This window comes from Dermacentor albipictus, chromosome 7 (genome assembly GCF_038994185.2).
Source record: "Dermacentor albipictus isolate Rhodes 1998 colony chromosome 7, USDA_Dalb.pri_finalv2, whole genome shotgun sequence".
Classification (NCBI taxonomy): domain Eukaryota; kingdom Metazoa; phylum Arthropoda; class Arachnida; order Ixodida; family Ixodidae; genus Dermacentor; species Dermacentor albipictus.
The window spans coordinates 77,997,203-78,017,320 of NC_091827.1; the positions used below are offsets into that span (position 1 = coordinate 77,997,203).

The 20,118-nt window shown below is 43.6% G+C and overlaps 2 protein-coding genes across 3 annotated transcripts in view; both read left to right on the forward strand.

The window, feature by feature from the left end:
• LOC135899023 (uncharacterized) overlaps positions 1–2,940 on the forward strand; it is a 29,193-nt gene extending 26,253 nt beyond the window's left edge. Inside the window, exon 6 of the mRNA XM_070522394.1 lies at positions 1,893–2,940. Within this exon, the coding sequence (XP_070378495.1) occupies positions 1,893–1,924 (32 nt within the window). The 3' untranslated portion in view covers positions 1,925–2,940. The remainder of the gene's footprint in view (positions 1–1,892) is intronic.
• Positions 2,941–3,528: 588 nt separating this feature from the next.
• The window catches only part of LOC135899060 (cap-specific mRNA (nucleoside-2'-O-)-methyltransferase 1-like), a 102,902-nt gene continuing 86,312 nt past the window's right edge, over positions 3,529–20,118 (forward strand). The window contains exons 1-5 of one of the 2 annotated variants that reach the window (XM_065428307.2): positions 3,529–3,721; positions 8,241–8,312; positions 10,900–11,025; positions 13,865–13,963; positions 19,430–19,495. In XM_065428307.2, coding sequence (XP_065284379.1) covers positions 3,691–3,721; positions 8,241–8,312; positions 10,900–11,025; positions 13,865–13,963; positions 19,430–19,495 — 394 coding nt within the window. In that variant the 5' untranslated portion in view covers positions 3,529–3,690. The remainder of the gene's footprint in view (positions 3,722–8,240; positions 8,313–10,899; positions 11,026–13,864; positions 13,964–19,429; positions 19,496–20,118) is intronic. The other variant, XM_065428308.2, reaches the window with a different exon arrangement.

Below are 20,118 nucleotides of genomic sequence, written 5' to 3' on the forward strand. Positions count from 1 at the left end.
CTGCTGACCTGGGAAGGTCAGCCCCTGGCTACGCCACTGCTTCGTAGTGGGTAGGCGCCACGGAACAAGGAGCAAGCAAGCAATCAAGCAATCTCAGTCAGTCGCGCATAGACTAGGCATTTACCGAAAAGCTCACACCGCGCTTCTCGTAAGGCGATGCGTATACATTTAACTAAGGCCGTGCCATCGCTTCCTGAACCTCCAGGGTGACACGTTACTTCACAGCGGATAATGACGTCTAAAATCAGGCTGCGCAGTACATGTAGCTCTATATAACTCAGGCATGTGTGTCTGTGCGCGCGCGCACGTAACCGTTTAACTTGTTTAACACTGTACGGCGACCGCTTTCAACCGGCTAACAAATGTTAAACGTTATCGCCCGGTGCACGAGGCGTCTGCGCGTATCAGAACATTCTCGAGTGTTGTATACGCGATTCTATCTGTTGTCTGGGTCATCGCCGAGCTTTGCGTATATATGGGGCGCGATCTTGTACGCGTTCCAAAATCGAACGGAGGCGGTCCGTTCTTTACGTCACGAAACCGGCGGTCCGTTCCGTTGCGTTCGTCTGATAGCAGACGACACGGAATGATTGACAGCAGATATCGCGCCACATATGACGTCATGGCGTTCGTCACGGTTCAAATGGACCAATCGTGTGCGTCTCGGTGGAACGGACCGCCTCCGTTCTATATTGGAACGCGTACAAGATGGCACCCATGATCAGCTGATTGCTTGCGTGAGCGACGGGAATATAGCGCTGCACATTCTGGAGCTTGCGCCGGCACCAGTGGTCACGCTGGGACGTTCGATGAATCGCGTATAAATAGCCGACGCGTCCGACGCGCATATTAGATGTCGACGATCGACCCTCGTGCACGTAGCTATCGTTCGGCCACGATGTAACTTGCTTTATTTTTTTTTGTGGGCACAACTTACCCAATAAAGAGCTAGTGCTTCACCGTCACGACAACGCGACAATATAGACCAGACATAGACCAGAACATTGACGCAAATTTAACTTCAAACGAAATTGAATTGAAACGGTCCACGATAACTGCGCGTCGACTCCCATCGGAAATAACATTTCGAGTGGCAGAAACGCAGTGCGTTAAATAGGCTTTGGACGGGAGTGACGTGAAACCTGTAGAGGATCTGACGTCTTCTTTTTTTTTTTGAAGTACACCGAGAACAGCATTTGCAAAGATTTTCACTTTTTGCTTGATTCGAAGCGACGTTTTTCTTACTACACGCACAGCGGCTTGTCTGTGTCGCGAAATGGTCGCTAATGTCCTAGTTGCTCGGTTGTCTTACGCATCTACTCAGCAAAAGACAAGGTCTATTTGCCTTTTTCTTCTAGCAACTACCATGGCATCCCGTCACTGCAACGCAATCATGTGTTTCGATGCCTATGCATATTCCATCGAAAACCCGTGGTGCGCAGAAGAGCATGTCAATGTATGTGTATTAAAGACGTTCGCACATTTGCGTTCTCTTGCGTCAACTTTACTGATTACAAGCAAACGAGGACACTTCTACACTGACTGCCTATATTGGGCGCCGGCATTTAGTGTACACACAGAATTACCAACTATACTATGCAAGACAAGTGTTTGTGTAATCTTACGTTGCCCGTGCTACTTCCATTAGCCGTAATATATTTGTGTGTATGCAAATGACCTTAGTTATTGGCACAAAGCTCTGAAGCGACACGAGCCACCTTTCAACTTGTAGCCTTACCGCTTCAGAACGTTGTCTATGAACAAGCGCGGCGTAAGCATAGCCGTTTGATGAGAACAGTTCGTCATCAATGCCCGTCCATTACGGCAATATGTGATACAATCATTCTCTACAAACATTGGATGATGAGCGCAAATAACTGTGCACTGTCAAGGTTTCTCTGTCACAGAGGAAACGGTAAGCTGAATAAGGCGAGCGGCCCCATAGTTCGAGCAAGCTGGTAAGTGAGAGTAAGAGGAAATGGTAAGCTGAATAAGGCCAGCGGCTCACTTACCAGCAGTAAGCTGGTAAGTGAGAGTAAGAGGAGACAGTAAGCTGAATAAGGCCAGGGGCTCCATAGTTTAGTTCGAGCAAGCTGGTAAGTGAGAGTAAGAGGAGACGGTAAGCTGAATAAGACGAGTGGTTCCACAGTTCGAGTAAGCTGGTAAGTGAGAGTAAGAGGAGACAGTAAGCTGAATAAGGCCAGGGGTTCCATAGTTCGAGCAAGCTGGTAAGTGAGAGTAAGAGGAAATGGTAAGCTGAATAAGGCCAGCGGCTCCATAGTTCGAGCAAGCTGGTAAATGAGAGTAAGAGGAAAAGGTAAGATGAATAAGGCGAGTGGTTCAGCAGTTCGAGTAAGCTGGTAAGTGAGAGTACGAAGAGACGGTAAGCTGAATAAGGCTAGCGGCTCCATAGTTCGAGCAAGCTGGTAAGTGAGAGTAAGCGGAAACGGTAAGCTGAATAAGGCCAGCGGCTCCATAGTTTGAGCAAGCTGGTAAGTGAGAGTAAGAGAAAACGGTAAGCTAAATAAGGCCAGCGGCTCCATAGTTCGGGCGAGCTGGTAAGTGAGAGTAAGAGGAAACAGTAACCTGAATAAGGCTAGCGGCTCCATAGTTCGAGCAAGCTGGTAAGTGTACTGATCGCTATTGTCATGGCGCGACAGAGGCTGAATGTTCTTAGTTCGGCTGCGTCATGATCCGTTGGCATGTAAGATGATAACTGTTTGTCAACCCTTTCGTTGCAGCACTTTCGTAAGTCTATTTTGTTGCAGTCGCTTCCAATGAGAGCTTATCGGAAATCGCATTGTTGAGCACGTTGTTTTAATTTTGCCGCCCACAGCTGCCAAATTTGTCGGCGTAAACATTCTTTAAAAAGAAAGAAAACGCTTCTTTGCGTAGATCTGATATGCCAGGACTAAGGAACAATTGCAGAAGTTTGCCGTGATTATGTAGATTCCAATACAGAGAGTTTTGCCAGCATGCTCCATGCAGAAACAAGCAGACTTTTTGCTATGGTACCGACTTTGTAATATATGAAATCATGGTTCATTTTTTGCGCAACTTCTACTTTAGGACTTTTATAGGTTCGCACAGATGACTACAGGACCCAGAGGCCTAAAAAGTCTCACCGCCTATTTTTTTTTTTTCTCCTGCCGAAGGTGACGAAAAAGGAAGTTGTTGGCAGTTACAAGGTCAGTCCAAGCATGACAATTACTTATAATGACCAGACACAGTGGTTTTGGGGACATACTTACTAGCATATTAAACTACACAACCAAAACGACAGTACTTAGCGATGTTTTATATGTCCATTGCCTTTTCTACTTCGTACTTCCCGCCAATTGGTATCTCGTCGTTTTGCTGCATGTATATACCGTAGAGCATATCACAAATAAAATTAAAATTGACAGACATGTATGCACGCGTTGAAAGCAAATAATGTGCTGCACAAACGTGTGATAAAGGCACTTTGAATTTTCAGGCGTTCAAGATGTTCGACGTATTCCCGCAGAGCGACGCATTCGTCGCTCCGAAAGGAAACATGGCGCCGCCCTTGTTTTAGCATGGGCTGCCCTGTGCCATAGTCTGCGATTACCGGTTTATTTTAGCTATTTAGTCATTGTAAACTCGCACAGAACGCGTACGTGTGTGACACTCGCGTTTCAGACTAGTGCAAGCCTCGTTCACTTCGCAATGAGTATGTTCAAGGCGAAGATGTTGTCAGGTAAGATCAGTGCGCCGTTCCGACGGGAGACGCTGTTTGCGTGTCAGGAGCCGATGCGGCCTTGTATTGATAAGCGGATGGCGCTGTCGGGAGCTGGCTATGCGAGGCGCCGATCGAAGTCGGAGCTATCAGCTCAGTGTGCTTGCGTTGAGGTTGCGTTTGCCGATGTAACAGCGGCGTCATAATCAGTCATGCCATTCGCGATGCTTTAATAATTTTGCCGCTTTAGTTTTTAGCGTCCAAAGCCGGCGTCGAACTGAAAGTGCCGTCTTTCGTAATAGGAAACTTCACTCTCAGTGCTGGTATGGCTTATATCAGCGGGCTGATTGAGCGCGAATGAAGTCGCTATCAGCAAAACAGATGGGAGATTTGTTTACTACTACTACGAATAATAAAAACATGTTAAAGCAGATTCTACTAAAATGTATTACTCCGACCGTATTAATCTTCTTTTATCTTTCCATTTTGTATGCGAATACAAATTGTAGCGTAAGTATTTGTAATGCGTACCTTCTTAAATATATGAGTATACCAGCCATTGGATAAAATGCTGGCAGCTCTATCGGCATCTTTTGTAAGCTGCTTAAAAAAAAAAATATGATAAGAAATTGGGAATAACGTTATTTTGTTATGTGTTGTACTTGCCTAGTAAAGTTGTATAAAATCAATTTCCTGTTTGTGTGGTCGATGCTGTCTGTAAACAACAAAATATTGATGACGTACCAGCAGTCTAGTTCTCTTATAAGAAGGCTCTGTAACACCGCTTAAGAAACTTGTGAAGTGTATTTACTAATTAAGGACATCGCCTGACGTGTCTCTTCCTGCAGAAGAAGTTTTAAACTGTCTTGTAGTTGTAAACGAGTTGTAGAAGTTCTCATTTGTGCAAGTTATGTACAAATTATGAAGCTTCATAACTTGTACAAGTTCAACTTGTACAAGTTATAAAGCTTTGCTCTCTCCAACACGAAAATAAATACAGTTCAAGGCTACTGGCCATTGAAGGTTACCCTCTCCATGTTTTGACCACCTTTCGCCTACTCTTGTGGTGTACTAGAACCTGTAGCAGTGCGAAGTGATGCTGGTAATGCTCTGCCTATGTCTGCATCAGCAATTGGGGCTTTCATAATGATGCAGAAGTTCTGTTCAGCGCAGAAAGGTAGGAGAGAGAGAGAGAGAAAGAAGTTTAATGACACGAAATGCCGAGAGGTCGGCCTGAGGTATATTCCTCTAGCCAGCTACTCGGCATTGGGGGAAGGGGAAGTGGGAAAGAAAGAGGGAAGAAAGAGGTGCATGATGGGTGACGATGACGATAGAAGGAAGATGTAGAAAATATGGCAAACAATTGGGCATGCTCAAAGTCTGCAGTCCAGGCCCGTAATTTTTAAAAAGTTCAGCAATGCCTTGATGGCCTTAAAACTCGACTGAGCGTCTGGCCAAGAGCCTAAAATAACATCCTCCGACAACGGTGCGCTGTGGAGACGCGTAAGGTCCTTGACCAACCTATCACGCTCTTCCACAAACTTAGGGCAAAGATAGGAGTCGCCACTATTACAAGTGGTGGGACTCGTTAGTTTTGTTTCAGCAGACTTCACTGCATTTGTTCACATTTTAATGGCTGATTTTTTAATAAAGCGCACAAATGCTGTCACTAAATTTGCTAGCCGACGCATCACATTCCCTGTCATTCCCATTCAGTATTTCGGAACACATGCCATAGCTATGGACCTTTGCACCACATGTATTCACTGCAACATTGATTGCCCTGAAGAGTTTAAGCTGACAAATCTGCAATGTGCACAGTGTCATGCAAGAATAGTGTGTCTAGTAATACATTTTGTGAGGTATTGAGGCTCAAATGAAAATCCAGGTTCCTCTAAAGTAAGAAAAGAGTACTTTATGGAATCCTTGTTCTGCCTTATAGTTGCAGTAAGTACTTTGGAAGCAATTAATATGAAATAGATTTCACTTTAAAGTTTGTAAAAATATAGAAAAGAATGCAAGCTGGTGAAGGAGGAAGCTTCACTCACTCTTTGCCAATGTTTGCGAGTCCCAAGATTCTGGGTACCTTCATCCTTTATTTTTTGGTACAGGAATTCCGCTGCAGGGAATCTCGCTTTCGTCTCTTGACAGTACTGGTACCAGCCTCAAGCTCTTGCACAGAATACATTTATTTTTTTGTCACTATCTTTTAGTTACGCACACCGACAAAAATAAGCTGAAACTGGTTTGAACTTTTGCTTGTTATTTCTTTTAACTAAGGGATTGAACTGGAAGTGAATAAAAGAAGAGAGTACATCAGTGAAAGGCAAGAAGGTAACAGGGCAAATCATAATGTAAAGCAGAACAACAGCAGCAAATTGCAAAAATAGTTATTTAATTGACAATTCCACTTGTTACATAAAATAAACAAGTGCACATAATGAGAAAATGGCGAAGTAATAAAGATATATATACGCAGCAGTAAACAAGTCTAAACATAGCACGGAACAAGGGTGTGACCAGTTAATTAGCAGAGGTAAATTCATTAAGCATGCATAACCCTGTACGTTCCACAGGTCATGTCAGCCAGCCAGAATAGTGACAGCCCTTGTCGGCCTCTAATGGCCCCCTGTGCTATTTTGACTATATGGAAGCATTGTGGAACGCTTAGTAGCATGCAGTGGGCAAGCCCTTCTCTGGAACCTGCTACCAGTTTCTGGTTCAGTGAGAGGAGCCTTCATTGCAGTGCACGGAATCGGTGAGACGAAGTATAGGTGTTGGTGGAATTCCATGCTGGTTTGAGTAAATGACGTTGCTGGGGAGTGCATTGAGTGTATAGCACATGGAAGTGCAGAAGGGTTGAACACGACTGTTAGCACAGGTGCGCACAATGCCGTTGTAATCTGTGAGAGTCAATGTAGGTTAAGTTGGAGGCAAGGTAGATGTGCTCATATCGCCTTTTGCACTGGTGTGTTTCATGTATAAGGCCTTGGAATGTGCTGTGTAACATGCAGCAAGTTTTTACTCGCTGAGTGGATGTGGTGTTTTTGGCAGCTCTTTTTCGTTATTGATATTCTTGCTGCTGTATCGCCTGTGCTCTAAACAGGCAAACATAGAGTTCGTTTAATGGAGTGAGGTCAAGCTTAACTGATAATGTCTAAACAGGCAAACACAGAGTTTGTTTAACGGAGTGAGGTCAAGCTTAACTGATAATGTCTAAACAGGCAAACATAGAGTTCATTTAACGGAGTGAGGTCAAGCTTGACTGATAATGTTGTTGTGCCAGAATGCCCATAGCATCATTTCTACTTAGAAGAAAGGTTTTGTGAACGAAAAGATGACTTAAGTTAGAACATTATTAGTTCTGCTGCTGGAAAAGTACTGTACCAGTTCCTGGTGATTGCATTTGGTAAAATAGTTGTCTGCTGGCAATAATATATATATGTATATATAATGTTGATATGGGGCATGAAACAAAATATGTTTTGTCTAGCTGTCCTGCTCCCATGTGACCACTTTCTGCATCATGACGTCATGACACATGCATGAGGAGTTTTGTTTCGAGATGGGTCAAATCCACCTAAGCAGAACTTGAGAAAAACAAGAAAGTTAGTTATCGGACCGAAATGCAATACTGTAAAAGCAATTATGTGATAGGTTCTACACATCAGCCAGAACAATACCGCAGCGACAAGTTGAAAAAATTATGCAGCACATTTGACCAATATCGGCACGTAAAGTTGGGATTTTACTAATTTTGATTTGAAATACTCGATGCGGTTCTGGTTAGAAAATATTGTTGAAAACAACTTTAAGGACAGTCTGACGCTGTTTGCTTGAACATTGGCAATTAGGGCCACTGCTGTGCTTCATGAGCACTGAGAATAATATTTAGAGAGAGCAAGTTTGTCTGCTTGAAAGCATAGGGAGCATCGTTTGTAATGTCTCACAGGATCTTTTCTTTTGAGCAGCAATAAAGGCTGTAATAAAATCAGGAATACAACTTGCTCGATCACATTGTGTGGCTCTCCTATAGGGCTAGTTGATCGGACTCATTTTGATTTGTACACCAGTAGGATCTGGCTTAGTTTCAATTTGAGACGGGATCTATGTGCCTGTCTGTGTTGCTGGCGTCATTTGATCCAGTTAGTTCTGATAAGATTTTTATATGAAAGCTGATTATATGTGCTTGCCATTAGAACATAATTTGACCTAGTTTTGGTTTCTGAATTTGGCTCATTTTGAAAAAAGGATTCTTCACATCTCCTGGGATAAGACACTGAAATTGCTTCACAGAAAAGCTATCACAGTAGATTATTTATGGCATTCTGAGGCTTGCAAGTATTTCTCCTAGAGTTTCTTGGTCAAGGATCTTTATACACCGATAAAATGCAAGGTCGAAAATGCCATGCCAGTGCTTATTTAATCATTTCATTTGGTCAGTTGGTTGCGAACAATTAAATTGGTTTTACTAAAAAAAATACTCTTTATCATGAATGCTGTCTACTTTGCTGACATGTCGGTCTCTCTCTTTTCGCAGACACAAGTGAGGACGATACAGACAATGACCATGACTCGCCCAAAAAGGCGCAGAGTTTTCGTCCTGCACCAGGTACGACGTGACTGCTTTGCTGCGTCAAACACTGTGTATTGCAAGCTGTTGGAGGCCAAATTTCTCAGTTTTGCTAACATCAAATAAGAAAAAACACGAAAATTTATGGATTCGTTTGGACATTATTAACCACTCGTAACCACTCACAAGTTTGGGAAGGAATTACCGATTTGCATTGCATATTAACATGTGCATATTACCATGTATTATCATGTGCTGCTCTCCTCAATGGACCTAATGAACTCATCAAAACATATATCAACACTGTGCGGTCCCACTTTTCTATCAGTAGCGCTATGTGTTGAATGGGAAAAGGGATGCAGTCGACAAAGTTTTTTTCTGGGACTAGTCAGCGACACAATGTAATGTGTGTTAACATCTACTTGTATTTTCACAGTATGTAGTTTTGGCTCCAAACAAGGAGCCATTGGGACGGGGCAGTTGCATTGCAATAGCAGAAAAATAATTGGCATTCACAGTTTGTGGCTTTACAATAAGTGTATCGGCTGAGCAAATAAAGTATACTAAGACAAGGAAGGCAGTAAGAGAGCCCAGACATGCAAGGAAAAGGAGCAACGAAAGTGTCGTGTGAAAGGTTCATGGCGTAATGTGCACCTCAGCTCCTCCGAAATTCGACTTGTTATAAGCACAGTCACAAAAGATGCCACGAAGTCCCACATCAACGCACCACACATGAAGCAGGTATTCTGAGAGCATTCCTTTACTATTTTGAGCAGTGTGTTGGATAACAAGCAGTAGCACCTAGCGCTTTATGTACAGCGATAACAATGACTTTTCTTTGTGCTAGCTGCACCGTGATGTAAGCAAATTTGTGACGCCTGCATCAGGTGAGGCACAGTAGTAGACGACACACTGTAAGCTGCTGTGGGGCCCTGACTTTGATTTTCTATGTGCGTGTGTAAGCAGTTTGTCCAGCGGGTGCATTTGGGCGCTCCGCGGAGCGCTGCTGCAAGCTTGTGTGTTTCCCCTCAGACTGGACGAGTAGTTAACATTGTGAATGTACTAGGATTTGAAAATCATTAGTTATTCAACTCAGAACCGCTGCCCAATATTTGAAAAGTATTTGATGTTCGGTTAGATTAGATTAGATTAGCTTGTCACTGTTCAATTCATATTCAATTCGGTCCATAAAGTTATTCCTATTTGCACACCCCTACCCTTGTATTATAATAACAGCTGTTCAACCAGTAATGAGTTTGCAATGGCATTATCAAACTGTCTTGCATGTTGGAATGTCAGTTCCTTTGACTCACTCTTGCATGTTGTGCACAAAATGCAGGTACTTTGTAAATCTTGTAATCACATTTAAAGAACTTGCATTTCCTTTGTGCAATTGTGGTACTTTATTGTGTGTATTCTTTTTTATCACAAAGTTGCCTTCACTAAGAAAAATGAATGTTTAATGTTTTTAATTTTGGAGATACTGCAGTATGATTGTGTAGCAGATCTCGTGTAGTCTTCTTTTTAATCATCAAAAAAAAGTTTTCTGCTTATTGAATAGATGGCAAGTTCAGAGAAAGTTCCAGCCACTGCTTGTGCTTCTTTATTGCCTCTTTCTTATTTTTTTAGAAAACATAAGCAGTAGCTTTGTTTTGCTTTTTAGGAGTTTTGTGAGATGTACTGATGCCATCAGACTTAACTCTGATGCTTGCAAGTGCAAAGCAGGTATCAAATAAATAAAATAAATACCTCAAACGTATGAATGTGTGGTCCACCTAACATCCAGCTCTGTGGAGTGTTGACTACTGGATCCAAGACACGTTGACCTTCGGCACCTGTTTACAGCAAATGTAGCCATTGTGGCTTTTCAATGCAGCAGATGGTCAAATGAGTGATTTCATTTGCTGTCAGCAAGCACTGCATGCCAGATCATGCTCGGTACTCGGACCCAGCAGCCAACACTCCGTGGCGCTGACACCTTCGCAAGTCACACCTTCACCCATGCATTCAGGTTAAAGTGTACTGACACACTTTTGAGGTTGGGCAAGCTCTATCAAACACTTTTCACATGTTCAAGAATGACAGTTAGCAATATGATGTTTAAACAACATATTTTAGTTTGATACCAAAGTTGGGTTACTAACAATTGCCTGATATCGCCACTATCATAATGTCAATGAGATGCAGCAACATTTGCTGACCTTGTGTAGCAATAAGCATAAGTGTTATGATGTTGCACATAAAAAAAAATTAACTACAGCACTTTGTGCATGTTTTTGGGCTGCGCTTATGTGTGGCAGGCAGAGTGAGCTGGCATACGAAATCAGTGTAGTGTCTTGGATGTCGTGGCACAAATACCTTCCATGTAGAGAAACAGAAACTGGTTCGTAGCAACCACCATTCATGTAAATTACTTAGGTTGCTCCGTCGCTCGCCATTGCCATTGTCTAGGGTTTAGTGAACTTAAACTTTCATCCAACACGTGCAACAACATGATAAGTCAGAAAGGTCGTGTCAGGACTTTATTATATAATAAAGTTTGACGGTGGCAGTACTGTAATGTACCAGTGGTGTGCAGATCTCGGATTTTAATGCTGACTTGTTGCTCGGGTGCATTATTTCACAGCTCCAAAGAAGCAAGCATGCTCCATGCCAAAGCTGTGCGGTGACGATGAGGACGAGGAAGAGGAGGAGGAAGAGGACGGCAGCAACACCGATGACTGGGACGGCAGAAGCGGGAATGATGAAACGAGTGAGCTGAACTTCCCACTTTAGCAAATGACGGGAGCTATAGCATCACGCTACAATGGGCTGCAGGCTGTGTCAATATAGTTTTGTTATTCTTTTCGATGCTACTTGGGGGTGAGGACAGAAGGAGGTTATTGGTGCGCTGTTGCAGAGCGGGAGACAATGCTGGTGAAGCGATGTGGCCACAGCAGCAACGAGTGGATAGTACGACCGGGCGATGCGCGTATACGAAACTGTCCCACCTTTATTTATCTTTTTGCTCAATACCCAGCCGCTCCGTACAGTTGAATCTCAATGTAACGGGCACAGATATTGTAAGCAAACAAATTTTCTTGCCAATATTAGAGTAGTGAATACATCCCTATAACAAATATCAGATATAATTAAGGAAGGAAAGTATTCCTGAGATTAGAATGTAGCAAATGATGTGTTTATAACAAATATCAGAGATAGTAAAGCATTTTCTGGATTCGACTTTGTTACAACAAGATTCGACTGGGAGTGTACGTGACACAGGCACATGACACCAGCAAGCAGGTCTACCTGCCTACCTGGGCTACCTACCTAAGAAGACATGCATTTGGGACACAGCAACTGGCTTCCAAACACTGTCTTGGTGCAATCTTTCATTTCATACAAAGCGGCACTTAGTGCGTGCAGAGCAAGAACATAGTAAAACACATCCACATTGATAAACATGATTAATCCACGGAGTTATAAAAAAGGAAGTGCCATTAAATGAAACTGTAAACTAACTCCAAACTGTAAGAGTGCAGGAATGATACTTGGACCAAATGTTATTGACATTGTTACGTAGTGTCTGAGCATGGTTTCTTTACCTGTATTGAAAAAAATGTAGTTGGGCCCCTTTAAGTTTGAACGTAGTGATCTTTAAAGGGCCTCTTACCAGGTTTGGACACTGAATATAGATAAGCGCAGTGCGTAGATCGTGTGCTGACGATCCTGTCTGCAAAGTAAAAAACTAGTGCGCGTAGCGAAAGCAGCTGAAAGAAAGGTGTACGCGCCCTTCATGGGAGCCTCGCTTCCGGCCAGAGAGCCAAGGTTATATGTATAGGTGCCTCTACACAAGAAGTACTCCCTGCAGCATTGCCAACCATGGCACGTAACTGCAGTAAATGAGCCAATGTGGAACGTGCAATGCCGCCACTGGAAGTTCACCACTCAGCAAAAAAAGGAAGAGAAGGGCTGGTCTCCTGAAAGGGATGCAGTCCCTCTGCTGTTGTACAGCAGACAGCCGGAGAGGAGGCTGCTTGCAGATGCTACTCTAGACAGTGGGAGATAGAGTCTCTGTTGGCAGTGAAGCTCGCATCCTGGCAGCATGGCCAACACAATCAATTCAATTTCTCCTTTATTCTCCAATAACGAGCCAATTTGAAAAAAATATTTCAGTAGGACAATTCCTAGATGACACCTTGCAACTTCCAGTGTCCACCAAGAATTTGCAGTGGGTCCTGTTGAGGGGCCCTTTAACATATATAGTATTGATATTTTGGGGAGCTTTTGAACATAGTTTAATGAAATGGTGGGCAAATGAATTGACATTGAAATAATATAACTCTTTTTACATGTGGATTTTATGTGACTGTGTGCTGAGGCTTGGAATCAGTCACTTTGCATTTTCTGACCACTGTGTGTTGTGGTCAGTGGTGTGTAGGACATTGGGTGTATCATTTAACACTGAAAAACTGTCGTACTACTAGCCATATTTTAAAAAATGTTTGCTCTTTTTGTAGCATTTTTAGAGCAAATAAAGAACATCCTTAAAGGTTGGGAAAAAGGTAGTCTTCAATGCTTGGAGCTTGCTTTTTCTATTCTTAAAGCTTACTATGTAATCATCTTCCTTAGATGCAAATCGAACTGCACTGCTTGCCTTGCGAGAAAGTTGGTTGCCCAAATAGCAAATAGTCACACACTTGTGACTGTGTCTGGAGAGTGTCAAGCTGTTGCACAACGCAACACCTGAAATGTGAAACGATAGCCTGTGAGCCTTTTCTCTTGAGTGAGCCCTGCTTCCTGACAGAGAATGAAGCTCTCATGCGTGAACACCCCTACTTTTGACGCACTGCCTGGTATGCCGGATTATGGCATGCGATTTTAGGTAAATCGTCCAATGCAGAATGTGCAAAAGTGTCAATGGAAGTGCGCTGAAGAGGTAAAAAGGAACAGAAGCAGGAAAGACACAGGTGGGGCTCATGACATGAGCGGGATGAACTCCTTCGGCTGCAGTATGGAAGGAGACCAGGAAGGAATGTGGTTTGCAGACGCTAGTTGAATCAGTGGGAAAGAGCGTCTTTGTTGGCACTGAAGCTTGCCTCCTGACAAGGTGTGGACGTGGCATTTCAGTTTCTTCTGTCTCCTCTACTAATGAACGAATATGAAAAATCCTTGCAATAAAATGCTCCCTAGGCAGGATTTGACTACCAAAATTTTCAGTGGGGCCTGTTGGAAGGCCCTTTAAAGGGACAAGCTTCAGATGCAGACTGTATTACTTTTTTACTAGCTGCAATCCAGGATTTTGTATATGCTAGGAGCACGGTTTAATGTGCTACGTGCTACACTTTGGTTACTCAGCTGATATTACTGCACCCATTTTTGTAATAGCCTGGACATTTGCTGGCTTCTTACATGATTAATGCACTACCCCATTGATATAGTATCTAAAGGTAAGCAGCATTGTTGGTAGTCTGTGCTGAGTTTGTTTGTATTCCCCACTTTCCTTTATTTTTCATGCCTTGAGCACCACGCGACGACTGCATCAAATACCGGCATTTCTGAGGTCGCATAGTAGTCTCTTGTGTGTGTGTATGTGTGTGTGGCCACAGGTAAATCAAAAAAGGCTCCCCGCAGCAGTGACGACAGTGACAGCGGTGACACTGATGACAGCGATGACGGCAACATCAGAAACACTTGGAGCCAGAGGGGTAAGGACGGTGTTTGCTGTGGCCAGACTTGAGTGAGTGGGGCTGACTTTGTGTGTGTGTGTTCTGGGGGCTTCTGAAATGGCCTGGGTGGTGCTCTGTTTGTTCTGCTGCTGCTGCTGCTGCTGCTGGTGTTGGCGTTCCACCACGTTTGTGCATTCTTTGCCTTCTGCCTACCCTCTTACCCCCCATGTGTGCAACAATCTCTACTCATTGTGTGAAGTGCTGTTGATAATGTTTGTTTTCTTGCGCTGAATTTATTAACCCGGTGGTGGTTGGAAGCCCTGACAGTGTGGTGCCCATTACTGTGGCGTGTCTTTCTCCTGGCACTGTGTCTTTCACATTTATTCCTCTGTGCTCTGTGTGACATGCTACGTGAAAGATGTGTGACTGAGTGTTGGCAGTCAGTCATTTGTTTGTCTTTGCCAAGCAAGCAGCAGTGTTTTAGTGGGGCCAGTGTTAGCATCCTTACTTTTCCCTGCCAAATTATTTGCTGTTATTTTAGACCTAGTGGCATAGTTATGTCTTTGCTCCGTGGACGGTGTTAAGGTAAAGAGCACCATTGACTACTCATTTTGAAACTGTCACTTGGGTAGTTAGGCTAAGATGCAGCACCGAAAGCGTGTACTGAAATCACAACATGAAGCTAGGTATTCTGCTTGTGCAAAGGGCATTCTGGATCTGTGCCTGATGTGCTGATATAAACTGGCTGTGCTTCTGGGAACAGTTAAACATTTGCTGCGTGCTGGCATTGAGATATTTGAATACAGCTCACTTATAATGGCTTTGATCTTGCAATTCATATTTGGATATTATGTGCGAAAATTGCAACAAAATTGATAATCTAGAAGTAGGCCATGTGCACTGTCCAAAATAGAAAATGCATATGTGGACTCAAAATTCTGTTGTATTACTCTTAAAAATAACAGTCTTTAGGAGGTGTAAAACTGCCCTCAAAAATATAAATTTGACTGATCTAAGAATAGATGTGTAGATTACCTTACACAATTTAGGAAGTAATCTTTTGGCTGGTATTTATGATAGGAATCTGACTGCACCAAAAAAAGTTAATTACTATTATGACCTTCAGAAAACAAATTTGGCATTAATTATATATTTGGCTTTAGTGAACACCCTATAGCATAGGATTCTGTGCAATAAATGTAATTTGTCTACATTCTTCTGAAAAATTTGTTTCAGTAGTACTGAACACTGGTAGTGTTCCTGTCATCCATGCATATCCATGGCATTGCTACAGATACATTGAAAGAACTCAACATAAATTGGTGCAGCTAAACATGGTTAGCTATTTCACATTCCGCCTCAGTCTTGGGCTTATGCAAGTTTTCAGTATTTGCAAATATTCGATTGAATATAACATTCAGTATTCGCTTCGGGTGAAATTTCACTCATCGAAATTTTAGAAGTATTCAGAACGAACGAGTGTTAGGTTGAACCATGTACCAGTGACAATTTCGGTTTCAGTGAGCAAGTCGCATTGCCATTGGCACAGCTCATAGTCAAGAAAAGCCAAATCAGAAGAATTTGTTTAGTTGTTGGCCCATTTTTTGGACCCGCTCAATTATTCTGACATTTCCACAACACCGCCACCTTCTCTAGCGAACCATTGTATAGTGGTGACCGTAGTATTGAACGCTGTAGGGTGCCTCACTCGATATTTGGAAGGCATGCAAGATATCAAGAAAATGGCGGTTGCGAAAAAAAAAATAGGTGCCAATCAGGCTGTGCCCCGTACACCCATTTTCATTGGCTGAGTTGTTTCTCGGCTTTCCTAGAGCCATATAGCTCCTGCAAATACATTTCTGTTGACTCAGCACCAAGCCGTACTTTTAGTCGCTGACAGCTGGCAAAGCAGAGCTGGCTAGGCCTAACAGCTGGCTGAGGTGGTGGGAGCAAATTGCTCATCGGTAATAGGTCCTGAGATCACACGCACAGGCTCTACTGAGGGCTCTGTGCTTACCGAGTTTGTCTGTGCACTTTCTGGATGAAACAAGTTCAGCTCATGTGTAGGCAGAATTCATTGAGCTGAATTGTGCAGTACGGCCTAAGTCGGTGGCGTTGAGTAGTTGAGGTCGCATGCAGCATCTGCACTTCACAGCATTGCATAACATGCCAACACAGATTCAGCGCAAAGATGCTTGTGCCCCAAAATTTTAATGCACATTGGAGAATCCTGGGCAATCAACTTATTCCAGAGCTCTCCGCTACGATACCTGTCATAGCCAGAGTGTTGCTTTCAGACACTCTGGCTAATGTGGAATCAGCATTTAATATATGTTGTAAGTCTGCATCTTGTGTTGCAGTATGCTGTTGATAGGCATGTCGGTCTTTGGTGCCCTTTACGTCTGGATTGGGCTTTGTTTGCTCACAGATTTCTTGAGGTGGAACATGCTGAATACCATGCAGTCTCTACGTGAGAGAGATAACTAATCCAACATGTTCTTTCTAAAGTGATAACCATGTGCAGTGTAATGATGTATATTCTTACTGTGGCTTCACCTGGTGTGTGAACGTCAGCTTGACAGTGTGTAATAATGAAATTACAGTGGAATCTCGATGATACGAATCTCACGGGGTCACGAAAAATATTCGTATCAGCCGAAATTCGTATCATCGAAACAATTAAAACTAGCTAAATCAAAGAGTCAGTGGTGAACTCACTCAGACACACGTGCGTAAAAAGGATTTATTTCTTGTAGAAAATTCTCTAATGTCCTCTGGCTCTTATTATTTGTCAGGTCAATTAGCAGGCTTTGTTCAAATCCATAAAAACGCGCGCACGTGTCGTCGCTGATTTCGTTCGCGCACGCCTCAGAACTTAGCGCGCATGCAGCGTTTCAGCCGCCGGTGGTGGGTCCTTCGCCGTCGCCCACGTCTAACACAAAGAACGCGGCCCGAAGCACAGCAGCCACTCCGTCCAACGGCACGCGGAAAATGAAGAAAAGCACAAAAGCAACAATAGTGCCACCGCTTCAAATTCTTCGCGCCCAGTCGCGGCCTCCGCGCTGTCCGGCGCCGTATCCGCGCCTGCGCACCAAAAGAGAGAGGGACAAATCGCGTAACTGCGCGCTGTTCTCTTTCACTGCCATCGGTGGGGCTCATGCTCGCGGTCGCGTCCATCCGTGTGCTGGAATCGTGCCAACTGTGCTCTCTCCTCCGCGCAGCGGCGCAACCTCCTCCCCTCCTTAGCAACCGGCGCGCCGGTCAGGGGCGCAGCTGCGCATAGCAACCGTGACGTCACACAGTAGCGGTAGAACGGGCGCGCGTGCGTCGGCGGTGGCACCGCCGCTCCTTCGCCAGCCGTTTCGTTGCAATCGAGTGAGAGGCCCGTGTTGCGCGCCATGCGGTTCGGGGAAGCGCCAGCGGACGCCGGATTCCCCCAACACCAAACGCCAGAAGAACAAGGAGCGAATGCGCATGCCACGAATGAACATGTCACCAGATGCGAAAGCAAGGGAGGCAGAAAAGAAACGCCAACAGCGACTGATTAGATCGCCGGGTACCAAAGGCAGGGAAGCAGAACGAAAGCGGCAGCAGCGACAGGCGATATCGCCGAACACCAAAGCGAATGAATTGGAGCGCAGACGGCAGCAGCGTCTGGCTTTCGCCAAGCACACTTTCAAATTTCCAATGTCTTCGGTAATTTTCGTATCAACCGACGCGGGTCGAAAATTGATTCGTAACAACCATTCTCTAACACGTTGCAAAGTAATGGGGCTCGGCCGGGACCACAGAAAAATTCGTATCATCCAGAAATTCGTATCAGCCGTGATCGTATCATCGAGATTCTACTGTATTGATCTGCTGCCCTGTGACTTCTGGCTTATCCTGTAACTATCTGATGTGTGTTTCGACCAGAATTTCAGCGCAGTCATCATGTGGAATAGAATGAATGCTCTCCAACACTAGGTGATGCTATGCCAGGAAAAGGTAGCAAATATGTTCGACTTGGTTTTATTAAGAAGACTTGAGAGGCAAATACTTATTCACTAGGGAGTTTTAGATTGCTTTTTCAGAAATCTTGTACCATCTTTCTGTATAAGTCACGACCTGAGGGACTGCACAATTATTCCACAATTTGAGAAAGATGGCAATTCAGACTAGTTGGTTGAGCTTGTGTTGAAGTTTCTAGATGCTGGGAGTAAAACATCTAAATACTAAAATGGAATAAGTGCAAATAGCACAAATAAACAGGACAGGGTGCCACTGTTACTTCCTGCATTTTAAGAGCCCAGACAGGTGCTGCAGTTGCATGAAGAACGCTAAGTAGCAGAAGTGATCTTTTTTTTGTATAAAAATCCAATCAAATTGTCAAAACTTCATTTTCTTTTATGGTGAAATGCAGTGTAGTAGCTTTCTCACGATGTATGTTTCGACTAAAATTTGCAGATTGTGAAAGCAGACTGGATGCTTCACAGCAGTGGCATGCCTTATTCCACTTGTCATTTTCCCGCTTATGAAGGCTTTGTAAGGGTAACGTTTTGGACATAAGGTCTTGGCCATTTTTGCTGAGCAGAAAAATTGACATCAAGAAGAAGGGGGAGGGAGAAGAAGGGAGAGTTGTGACAAGTCCTGTATGGAAAAACAAAAACAAAAGGAAAACAAAATATAGTGGCGATACCTAAAGTACAAACTTCGTGTGATTGAAATGTATTAAAACGCTGTATTCATATAGAATATGGTACGCATTTGAATTTAAAAAATGACCAGCGGGTAAAGCCAATAGTCTGTTGAGCATCGTTTCCGTAGCACAGGATTGTGTCGGGGCAGAACAACGAACAATGTGAGTTGATTTTGTTTGCGGGGCCTGAACTTATTGTGGCAGCTGATCAGATAAGTGCCATCAGAGGGTGGCCACCGAGAAGACGCATCGAAGAGAAGCAGAAGTTGCATTTGGACATGTAAGAGAAAGGTCAGAAGCAAGAATAGGCACGAAAGGAGGAACCCCTTAGTCTCGTAACTTCAGATAACATGACAGTTTCAAGACAATGAACGGTATAAGAAGATAGGAATGAATTCCTTGTGACAATTCAGTTGTTTGCTATGTGTAAAGGCCTGGCAGAATTCTTGCGGTGCCTGTAATGTGGCGATTTGGGTAGAATCAGAAAACCGGCAAATGTTGTGCCGGTACGGTGGTTGAAATGGCAGCTGACCCCGTAAGGGAAAATCTGGCTAAATCACCCAAGTGGCAGCCCTATTTGGACACCATGAAATTCTGATCTGGCAGTTTAGCTTCATTGAATTAATACTTGCCTTTAGTGTCTGTAATAGTCACTGGTTTCTGGTGCAACTCTTGATATGTTCAGGAGCCATTGTGGCTTTGACTGGTTTCATCCAAACCAGCAGTTTCTTGGCAAGTATTGAGGCATACACACTTTCATCTGGCATGGAGGTGATGGGCATCCTACTGCTTTGTTTTGTAGCAGAAGCCTTTATTCTTTGTTTCAGGAAACTACAAGGCCCCTGAGGCGCCAAGCAAGAAGCGTAAATCTTCTGAAAAGGGAGGCTCTAAAGGTGAGCAATGTTTTGTGGGACATTTAGACTTTGGTCATGTGCTTTGTGTCCAAAAGACCTTGTTACTCGTGTAGGGTGATGAAGGGACAGTCTAATGAAACATTAAATCATTGACTAAATATCCCTTCAAAACTCAATTTTTTTGGTTTTCTAGTAAGAGGTTGTTTAGTGGAAAAGAAAATGAGGACTCAATTTCCATTTTCTTAGTTTTATGCTAGAACTCTAGCCCCAGTATGGCAGCGTGGCATTGTACATTTGTTGATTGTTTAATGCGTATTCAAAACATTTTCTTCTATTTAAGCCATTGTCCCACAGTACAAATTCTTTGAAACTTGCCAAATCCAGTCCTTGGCTCTTTTAGAAATCGGTGTAGTACATCTTTTAATTCAAAAAGTTAGCTGGGCACAAGCAGGTGGTGTCCAATTCCACCAACTTTATGATATGGAGATGGGTTAGCGGAAGGCTCACCCTTCAAGTGACGGTCAAAAAGGGCACAATGCTCCTTCACTTCGCAATGCACAAAAGTGCTGCGGCGGGGTTCAGCTTCCAGTGTGTTGGCGCAATATGATTCTGGAGTGCAGAGAAAGCTCCAGAATCAGATTGCGAACAAACACAGGTTAATT